At 52.5% G+C, this 10695-nt stretch overlaps 1 protein-coding gene across 1 annotated transcript in view; it reads left to right on the top strand.

Moving 5' to 3' along the window:
• Window positions 1-690: 690 nt before the first annotated feature.
• TECTA (tectorin alpha) overlaps window positions 691-10695 on the top strand; it is a gene marked incomplete at its 5' end in the record, with an annotated part of 29019 nt that continues 19014 nt past the window's right edge. The window contains 5 exons of the mRNA XM_082330529.1: window positions 691-843; window positions 3006-3070; window positions 5311-5366; window positions 5509-5642; window positions 6970-7257. Coding sequence (XP_082186655.1) covers window positions 691-843; window positions 3006-3070; window positions 5311-5366; window positions 5509-5642; window positions 6970-7257 — 696 coding nt within the window. The remainder of the gene's footprint in view (window positions 844-3005; window positions 3071-5310; window positions 5367-5508; window positions 5643-6969; window positions 7258-10695) is intronic.

Here is a 10695-nt window from a genome sequence, read left to right as displayed (position 1 = left end):
TGTGTGGTTATGTCCGTGAGAACATGGCTGTTTTCCCACGATGGACTGGTGGGGTTGGAGCACCGCCTGCCTTAACGGAGCCTAAATGCAGGCTGTAAAAGTCAGCTCGCCAACAGGGTTCTGCAGACGGCAGCCTTCACCCCTTGGCCACTATTCTGCCTCTCTTCCTCTCTCATCCAACATTGACGTGAACAAAATTAAAGCAGAGATCTCTCGGGCTACAGATCGGGCTCAGATGAAGAGCGTGGTCCCTGTCATGCAGTTTGAAGCTTACAGCTTGCAAACCTTCAGCAGGTACCGCTCTCCGGGGCTAGCGGTGGTCCAGCACACCATCAGCGAGGGTGTGCGAGAGCCTCCCGATCAACACGGGTGGAAACACTCACCGCCGAGTGCCGAGGAACAATAAGCATCCCTCGTACTTGCTCAGCTCAGGTGGCCAGTTATGTCCCTCAAGGTAGTTGTGTATCTAGCAAAGCCCCCGGGCTTGCAGAGACATGCTGTCGTTAGAGGTGGAGGGCAGGGATGGAGATGGAGATAAAGGCTGGGCTGTGGGCGCCTGGAAGAGAAGGGGGATAGTGCCCAGAGAGGACCTCAGCGGCAAACTTCCCCGGCTGCTGCGGGCACTTGCAGGTGTGCTGTGCAGCCCAGGCACCAGAGGCAGGGAGAATCCCTGTGGAAATTGCAGGTTGTATGAGTGAAAACAGTAATAATGCTCACAGCAGTCCGCCAGTGAAACGCCTCGCCGGCTTGAGTAAAAACGCTCGTCAGTCCTTCCAGAGAGGGTGGAAGGGGAACAGCAGTGAAACCCTCTCCAGCGGATTTGGAGAGCGCGTGCTGCACTGGGTAAGTTTTTCCTCTTTCACCTGTAAAAGCAGAAGTAAGTCGCGTTACAGAAACTAAAGCACGACTCGGATGGAAAAGTTACTCCCTGCAAACTTTTGGGCACTGCCTTTGAACGGTGCTTTAAGCCTAGTACTCTTTAATGCTAATCCTGTAACATTATATAGATGGGGCTTTTTTTTCACTTAGACAAAGGAGGAAGGGGCTCAATTCTTTTGAGCTGGCTTTTTTTTTTTTTTTTCCCTTCAGCGAAAAGCGATGCTGAGCAGCACAGCCACGAGCCCAGCTCCAGCTCGCTGACATTTCCATCTGAATCCACCTGAAGGGGGTGAGCTTTTGGGGAAGAAAGAGGCTTCTCTCCCTCTCCAGGCCAGAGTCTGATCTCCAGATTAGCTTGCTGGTTATCAATAGAGGCAACAGTTGTGATTGCAACTCAACACTCCTGCAGCCCTGGAACAGCACTGAAGGAAACAGACTTTTCAATTGCGAAAGCAAGGGGACTGAGACGTCGTTTCAGTCATCAGCAATAATTGGCAAAGGAGGACCGGCATGCGTTCTCCATTGACATAGGATTTCTCCCTGGTCTACCAAGATCGGTCTAAAATTTCAGACCCGATTGCTCCTCTAGTCTACGAAACAGGTTGGTAAATTTTTTTCCATACCTAAAAAATTGTGAATGTGATATGTGAAGTAATGTATTCTTTATTGTCTGTCCTGTGTCCCAAGTGGTGCTGGTATCAGTCTTGGTTTTGGACTGCCATAGTCTCCACTAGTCATTGTCTGCCTGGCCTCTGCTAATGAAGCCACAGCGACTCAGATTTATGATGTATATAAAATTCTGTTGTCCTCCTTGCATCTTTCCAAGATAGGGAATGTGGTAAAACTTTTCCTTGGTGGAATGAATTTTGCTCAATGGAGACCACAGTTGCTGGAAGCAGGCTGTGGGCAGCGCTGATACGAGTGGCACTCTGAGGAGCGGTGAACTTTCCTTCCACCGGGTTTTGCACTTTCCGAGCTCCCCGTAATGGGATTAAAGTGGAAGTGAGGTGGGACAGACGATGGCGTGTTCCCCACTGTAGTCCTGCGCTCTATGCATTATGCATGCGTGTGGGTATACTTAGAAGGAGTTGGATCTGTTGGTCCTCGTACGCTATAGACACAGATCTATAGGGAGAACATGAAGAGATGCTGGGTTTCGTAGCCACTGCGGCCATGCAACTGAAATGCATGGGATGTATAAAGCTGAGAAGGTAGAGAGGCTGGTATTGACACTAAGGCTATATGTAACGCATAGATATAGTTTGCGTCTGAAGCTGATCGCGTACTCCTCCGGCGGGCGCACGCAGGCTGGGAGCGCACGATACCTTCCCGGGAGCTCTACGTGAGCCGTGCCTGTGTGTAATGACCAGAAGCGACAGGCGAAGAAATCAAAGCAGGTGTTTTAGCGATACTTTCTATTGGATTAATAATGAGTAACAAATTGCATTAGGCACAGAAGGAATTAAAGCTGGCACAGGATTTCGCTTTCAGTTTCCCAGGCCCGTATCTGCTTCTCTCTCTAACATCGATTCCTGTACAGCAAGGAGTTGCCCAGCTGTGTAAATGTTTGTGCTTCTTCCACACTCATCAAAACCAGTAAGCGATCGTTGGGTTCGCAGCCAGTGCAAAGGATTAGTCGAAGCGGTGTCTGAAGCCCCTTAACTATGAGAGCACACCGCAGCTCGGCATCGGCTCTCGCGTTCGGAGCGGTGCGAAGCAGTTCCCCTTGAAGTCAGGCAGAAGCGTCCTGATGCTAAGCACATCAAGGAGGAATTGCTTTTGAACTATCGGGACAATAGACGGCCCACGGAGAGGCAGGGCTGTTTACAACTTCCAAACGCTGTGTGAAATTAGCAGCAGGTCTTCTGTGTGGTTATGGGCTTACTTTGACAGTACCTGCAGGGCACTTTGCTGTTATCTCCGGGGAATTCTCATTACGCCACTTAACGGAGTGGGCGCTTCGGGTCTGCCTGGCGGATGAGGGACCTCCATCTCTGAAACCTCCGCGTGTCAGCAGGGGTTGAGCAGCTTCGGGAAGCGACAGCGCTCAGCGTCACCTGGGGTTTGCTCAAGGATGCAGTTTCCTACCGATGTGATGCGTGTCCATGTGTCTTTCCTTTCTGTAGGATGAACAAGCGATCGTTTCTCGGAACCTGGGTGGCCCTTTTGGTGATGACTGCGCGGCAGCAAGGTGAGTATCTCCCGCTCGGGCGCTGATGCTCGTCAGCTGTGCTGGGAAAGCGGTCACCTTGGAGCAGCGCTGTGCCCAGAGACCCCAGAATTACCAGAGGGCTTGGAAAACACACGCAGCCCCTTGGCTGGAGCAAGGGCAAGAACCGGGGTGAACTACTTATTTCCAATGGGGAGGGAGGGACCGCCAGTTTTAAGGGTGAGTGCTAAGTGGGGAGATTGGTGCGCCTTTGTGGGTAAGCACAGGTGCCAATTTTGCGCAAGTGACAGTTTGCATCGCGGGAGATGGATCGGCAGCCTGTGCAAATGGCCCTTGCTTCATTGAGAGCAATGAAGCGATGATGGTTTACATTGAACGAGGAGCTGGCACGCCGCACTCAATACCAAGCTGCCAAAGCCGGTAGGATACACGGGCCACAGAAGCTGTTGAGCTCGGTGAGCGTTTTACGTACGCATGCGTATATCGTCTATATGGCTGTGTGTGTGCACATGGGGCATTCCAGAGGTTGCGATGGTCTTGCCAGTCGCTACGAAAGGGGAGTTTGAAACATTTCTGGTGTTAGGACTGCTGAGCAGGCTGACCAACCTACATCCAGTAAAGGGCAAATGGGGTGAGCAATAGCCAAATGTCACGGTTTGCGGGTGGTGAGGTTCCCCTGGGGTGCTTGCAGAGGACATCTGACAGCAGACGTGGAGGTACCTGTGGTGGGGTGACAGAGCTGCAGCCCGTGGCAAAAAGCCTGTCCCTGCGCTCACACCCTGGTTTTCATAGTGCGTTTTGTTTTTTGTGAAGAGGTGGTATTCACGTCTGGGCTGGATGAGGCCCCGAGCAACCTGCTCTGACCTGCTCAGGGGTCAGCCCTGCTTTGGGCAGGAGGTGAGACCAGCTGGCAGCCGGCGACCCCCTCTGAGCCATGGTTTTCTATGATGTTGAAAAGCACAGGAGCAGCTCCCTAGCCTCATAGGGTAATTAATCTTTGTCATGTTTCAATTCGAAGAAGGGCAAGCGGAGCTGGTATGGGCAGGAAAAAGCCACTGTAATTTGGTAATGTGGCAGATGTGTGGTGCATGGCACACAGATGTGTGGCCAGCTCGAGGACTTCTAGCAAGGGAGCCTAGAGCTGGGGAGTCGGGCAATCTGGAAGCCGTTTCCCTGGTCAGCTGCTGAGTTGCCGTCAGGCTGAGGACAGCTCAAGCAGAAGCTGTGACTCTCTTTCCTTATGTGGGAAATGAGGCCACCGGTTCACCTGTGGGAAATGCCACTGGGGCAAAAATCACGATCGGCGGGTCCCGCTGGGCTGCTTGGCTAGATGATATGATGCGTGCAAAGGTAAGGTAGTGTCACAGTAGTAGTGCTAAAGAAGCTGGCATTGAGAAGTTTTTGCTGAGTTTCCTATTTAAAAAAGAAGTAAAATCCATGTCTCATAGCTGTGCCTCAGCTGTAATAACTCGTCAGGTGCGTAACAGCTGTGAAACAACTTGTTTTACTACCTGGCAGCCAGGAGTCCTTGTGCGGCTCTTTGGATATATCTGTGAAACCAGGCTTGTGGCTCGGACACCATCACGCGCCGCCTCCCTTTATGTCCGGCAGGGCACTCGGGCCACACGTGTGCCTTAAGAAGTCAGGACACCAGCAGGGTTAGGCCAGGCTTCCCCTTGTCTCCTTTCTCCCTGAGGAAAGCTGGACCAGTTGAGCCTGTGAAGAGGGGTCAGCTGGCAACCCCCTCTGCTCCCAGGCAGTTTTGAGCAGGGAGCATCCTCAGGGTGGCTAGGAGAAAGCATCCCCTGTCTTGGGCAACACTGGGAGCCCTTCCTGCATCCATATTGGCGGGGTGCAGAGTAAGCTGTCCTTGGCTGGGGGCCCCCCGAACAGTGCAGGGTAGAGCCTAGGAAATAAAAGCATGTCCTGAATCCGGGCGAACAGAGCCGGGATTGTTCAGAGCCCGGTGGCTCATGTCGGCCAAGATTGAATGTCGCGAGGACAGGGCGCTGCTTTTCTACCTCAAAGAGGGGAGGAGGGGGAAGAAAACCCAGCAAAGTCCCCATTTGCTCTGTGAGGAGCCACACCAGTAGCTAACTGGAAGAAACGGGGGATGAGATGACAGCAGGGGCTGGAAGGACATGTTCTTTAGGGCCAGAAGTGCCCACTCACGGCTCAAGCCGATGGAAAATGGATTTTAGTCTGGTAAAAAGTGGCAGGCTTGTGTTGAAACATGTAACCGTCTTCTGAAATATTTTTAGGAGAGACAATTATGTTCACCAGCAGTGCCTTTTAGCAGGAGACTTACTTTTGCCAGGTAAGGGCAAGGCAGCGATTTTGCTCTTCACAGGAGGTCAACTTTTGGTGATAGGCAAACCTGGGGCCCCTGCCGTGGCCTCTCTGAAGTCAGGAATGGTCCTGACATTGCTGTAAGGACTCTCTCCTCCCTCTCCTTGCAGCTCACGCCACGGCGAGTCTGTACCCGTTCTGGCAGAACGACACGAAAACGCCCAAAGTTGACGATGGAAGCTCTCCCGAAATCAAGATCTCTGTTCCATTCATGTTTTTTGGAGCCCCGTACAGAAGCGTTTATGTAAGTGGAGCAGCAGACCTTCCCTTTATTCTTTTCCCTGCCATTAGCGGCCGCATTTTAAATGCACTCTCCCCGTCGTCAGGAATCAGAAGATTTATTAGCACCTACCTGACAAGTTCTTAGATTTCATGAACTGATAGGTTTTATGATTAAGAAAGTCAAAGGTATATTTAATGGGCTAATGTTCATGGGGAAGGAATATAAAAGGCAATAAATTGTCTTTGTAGGTGATTAAATAGTACAGCAAAGCTAAGGCCCTGACAGAAGGAACATTATTCCTGTTACATGACAAGAAACAAGAACATGCAGAGACCGGCAGGGGAAAATAAAAGGGCAACTGTTTGGGCCCATATGTAGGTGCCCGAGACAAGGACAGGCTGCTGCCCTTCTCAGATGATGGCACAGCAAAAGCCTGGTGAAGGGGACACCGGCTCCTGCGGGCTGGGCTAAGAGAGGGTTCACCTGAGCGCATCAAAACAGTGCCTTAGACGGGGGCCCAAGTCAGCGTGACCGCATGCCAGATCCCAAGGGGGTCCATGTTTTGTGGCGAGCTGGTCTCTGCGGGTATGCCTGGTCCAAAGCGGGATATAAACCTGCCAGTCCCACAGGCTCAGAAGAGAGGCAAAGACTCAGTTGTTCCCCTGCCTGACCGGCTCGTATTTGTACATTGCAGTACCGGGAAAGCAGTAATCCCAAGGGGGTTTCGAATCCTTGTGTGGTAGGAGATTTCAGTATCTGGGACAGCAGGGCGACTTGTTCTCCACACTTGGCAAAAATAATTGTTGTTTTTGGGAGCATCTTCAGCAGACTCTGGGGAAGCTGCCCTTGGCACCATGCGTCACGCTGCTCTTGGGGAGCCCCAGGATCTGTCGCAGATGACAAAGCCCAAGGCAGAGGGCCCGATGCTTTAGCCCTTTTGCCCAGGACCCCTCGTGCCGTGCAGCCACCCATGTCGTACGACTGGGTCTCTCCGAGCTGCAGAGCTGCTCTCCAACGGCTGGGTAAACCTGGGGCCCCAAGGCAGGGTCCCTGCCGAGCTGGGTGCCATCCCGCTCTGACGGGTGCCTCTCCTGCGGTGTCCCATAGGAGCCCGGTTTTGCAGACTTTTCAGGGTTTTGTCCTGCTTGGGGCTTCCTGCACTCAGCCTTTGGCCACCACTGGTAGGATAAAGTTGCATCTCTGCCTAGATGGTCAGGCTGTTTCACCAGGTGTTATGATTATAAGCCACCTTCTGCCAAAAGTTGCTCACCCCACATTTTCCGATAAACCAGCAGCTTTCTGCTACCTGCAAAGGCTTGCTCTAACCAAAGCGGGTCTCTTTGTGCAGGTCAACAACAACGGCGTGATCTCCTTCAACGCGCTCGTCAGCCAATTCACACCGGAAGCCTTCCCCCTGACGGACGGACGGGCCTTCGTCGCGCCCTTCTGGGCGGACGTGCACAACGGCATCCGGGGAGAAATCTACTACAGGGAGAGCACGGACCCCGAGCTGCTGAGGAGAGCCTCCAAAGACATCCGCAAGTACTTCAAAGACATGTCCTCTTTCTCTGCCATCTGGATCTTCATCGTCACCTGGGAGGAAGTCACTTTCTACGGAGGAAGCAGCACGACTCCGGTAAGAGCGATCAGCTGTGCGTCTTGACGGGTGGTGTTTGATGGCCGAGTATATGCCTGTATATGTATAACTGTTCTGGCCTTTGTGCGTAAAATTGAGTGAGTCACTTTGTCTTCTCACTCCTCAGTTCCCTTTCGGGCAGAGGAGCACCACGGTCCTTTCGTTGTCTCCTGCGGGAGCCATACGAGCCTCGCTCCCTGCTCTTAGATCTCCAGGGAAAGCATCGCCTCTTTTTGGTGTTCGTAGGCAATGTGCTTAGACAAGGCTCCGATGCCAGTTAGGAGTTTTCGGCTCGATCATAGTGTGGCTAGTTTTTGTTAGATACAAATGCAGATTTCGTTTTTCTTTTGTGCCGTGATACGCAACCTTCGCTTCACCTGTGCTGCCGCAGTGACAAAACAGAGCTATTTGTGCGAGGGCTACAGGCACCTCGGACGAAAGGTCTTTATAAAGGAGCTAAAGTTTCGGCATCGAACAGTAGCTCTGTTTGATATAAACCACTCGAATGTCCTTCCTGCTCCTGCGCAGTCGGTTTGTAAGGAGCGATTCGGTTTGAAGGCACGTTATCGTGGCAGTAACGGGGCCAGGGTGTTGGGCGAGTCCCAGAAGTACCCTGTAGCAGCTGGCCAGGTACCGACAGCGGCCTGACTGCGTGCGGGGCATCTTAGCGTGCTGAGGTGCGTGCGCGTAGAGCAGGCTTTTCCCGAGGCTGTGACATGGTGAGCGGTGCCCAGGGATGGAGCAGAGAATAAGGGGCATGCCAAAGCGGGCATACGCTTGCCTCTTGTCCTGAAGCAGGACTCGAGGGCAGCCTCCTGCTGACCCCACCGTGCTGGATCAGGTCTGTCCACTGCAGGGGTCCAGGATAAACTGGTCCCGCACTGAGCCCCAGGGAGAGGGAGCGGGGCTTCCTAACACAGGGGAAAAGAGAGCACAAGGCAGCGGGGTTACAGAAAGAATGGGTGGTGGAGGTGGATGGGAAGCCCTTCGTTGTCTAGCTGGTCAGCCATAATCTTCTGCTCCATGCTCCCTTCTTCTCCTTGTCACCCTCTGGAGGCTGGGTTTTGCCACTTGCCCTTCCCTCCCCACCGCTCACATCTACCCAGATTTCAATGCAAGTCTGCTTGGTTTTGCACCCGGAGCTCGCCTTGCAAGGCCACGGCAGCTTTGAAACGAAGCTAAGGTCGTTATTTGCTCCTTGCCTCTGCGAGAAGGGAGGGCTGCTCTGGCAGAAAAGGCCCTAGTTCAGGAATCTGTGGTAAATTAAATGATGGAAGTAACCCGCGCTCAGAGGAGTTGGAGACAGGAAAGAGAAAATGGGAGTTTTAATTTGTATTTATTTGGCAAAAAAACCTTTTCCTTTCAAACTGTGATGGCTTTTTCTGTGGCAGAGGCTGAAATGTGCTCTCCGCAGCACAAATCCGAGAGGGCGGTGAGGGCATCTCGTAGAAAAGGGTTGAGCAGCCGCTCTGAAATCCTGTGCGGACATTGAGCTAGGAAGGGGAAAACCTCAGGGAATACTGATAGCATCTTTGCGATGACAGCTGCCCCATCTGCATGGGGAGACAGATCCAGACTGACCAGAGAGTCACACCAGCGACTCAGCCATAGTAGCTCTGTTGTATTTCCAAAAAAGTGTGAGCTGTATCTCAGAGGATGGGCATGCAATGTTTTTCAGGCGTTGTTGCTGGTAAGGCCTGAGCAGAAGCTTGGGGCGCAGATAGCCAGCGAGGGATCCCTGCTGTTGTTTGGGGAAAAGGTTGTTTAGGATTAGCCTGCATACTGTGAGTGCCAAAAGCTGGCTTCTTCTGTCTCGAGGAGTTGGCTCTGATAAACAGTTCAGCTCTTTTCCATTTGTTAGAGAGACTCGAGATTTAATGCATATTTTTTGCCAGTCCTGGTAGCGCTTGCAGAAAAAAAAAATACATATATATATATTTGCAGACAGCAAGCCATATAGAGATTCGTGTATTGCCTGAAGAATTACATTTGCAACACAATGCAATTTATTTTGTTGTAGAGCAGCCTTCCTGTTCAATAGCGGCCAGGGCTCTGGGTTGGCACACGGAATAGCACAATGCAACTTAAGCAGGAAATTCATCGCAATGCAGAAAAGCTGCAGAAAACAATTTTGCAAACGCGGCCTCGGGGATGCTGCAGTTACTGTCTCTCGATGACGCCCGAGCAAATGGGTTCAGTTTCCGAGAGCCTTGTTAGATGGCTAGGGTGCTTGATGGGTGTTTGGCCGTGAGTGCCAAACAGGGAAACGTTTGTGGTTCATGTAAGTGCTCCTAATGAGGAGCACCAGCCATCCAAATCCTCCTGGTACCAGCTCAGCTCCTGCCACCCTCCAAGAGGCACCTGGCCGGAGCGGGGTTTTTTACTCCATCGAAGAGCCCTTGTGGTGCTATCGAAGTGATGTTGCCTTTATGTTTTAGCACCTTCTGATCTCACAGTCATGGGGAAGGACTTGGCAAAGGTGAGCAAGTGTGCCGAGGAGGCGAAGAGGAAACCGGAGGTGGGAGGCAATCCCAGGGAAAGGATGCAGGAGTGGAAACGGTGGCTTCCCGTGAGCTTGCTCTCCTGCTTGTCCCGGTGTGAACTGTGCCATTTGCAGCTGCCGTGAGGCAGCTCTGCCCACACCTCTCGCTCTCCCTGACAGCTCGTACAGGCTGCTTCGCCTCCGTTTCCAAGATTTCTCATGGCAGGAGCCTAACGCGCCTTGGAAGTGACTTCCCGTGTGGCACACGAGTAGCGAGTGCAGCCGTGGGGTCCCCTCCTCGATCTTCAGGTGTCGCTGCTCACCTCAGCACCAATAATCAAACAACTGGGTTTGCTGTAAGGGAATGCGAAGTGGTGCAAAGTGACCCCCTGCCCCTCGGTGCTCTGGAGTCTTCCCTTCGTCCAGCAGCACATGTGAACTGTTGTTAACACGAAGCAGCTCAGCTCTCGCTGGCAGGGAAAGACCTAGCGCTTCCTAGTGTGAGATGATTCGATCGATGCGCTTTCCCATATGACTTGATAATTCTTTTTGTGTCTGTAGTCTCCTTCACAGTTTCAAGTGCTGAGGTAGCTGGGATCCTAGCATTGGTCTTGAATAATTAAAAGAGGGGCAGCCCAAGCTTTGTCCTCCACTGAAATCCTGCTCGCTCAGAGGCAGGAGGAGCAGTCGTTTATCACGGCATGGTCCCGGCGCAGAGCAATCTAGGACGGGCAAGGACGGGAAGGACAGGAAAATGCAGAAATCTGAGAGAAGCGATTGATTGTTAGCTCCCAGTGGTGACCTCTGCCGCTGGATGTGCACGGAGAGAAGGGGATATTTCAAGGGAAGAGGCTTTTTCTCTCTCTCTGCGCAACCGTGAAAGGGAAGAGCTCGGGGCTATGCTGCCCTCGTCGGTTGGCAAAGCACGCCCTTCTCGCATGGGGCCTGGGCTGGCA

The sequence above is a fragment of the Platalea leucorodia genome (genome assembly GCF_965183815.1).
Source record: "Platalea leucorodia genome assembly, chromosome: 20".
Taxonomy (NCBI): domain Eukaryota; kingdom Metazoa; phylum Chordata; class Aves; order Pelecaniformes; family Threskiornithidae; genus Platalea; species Platalea leucorodia.
This window is presented reverse-complemented; position numbering and strand designations above follow the sequence as displayed.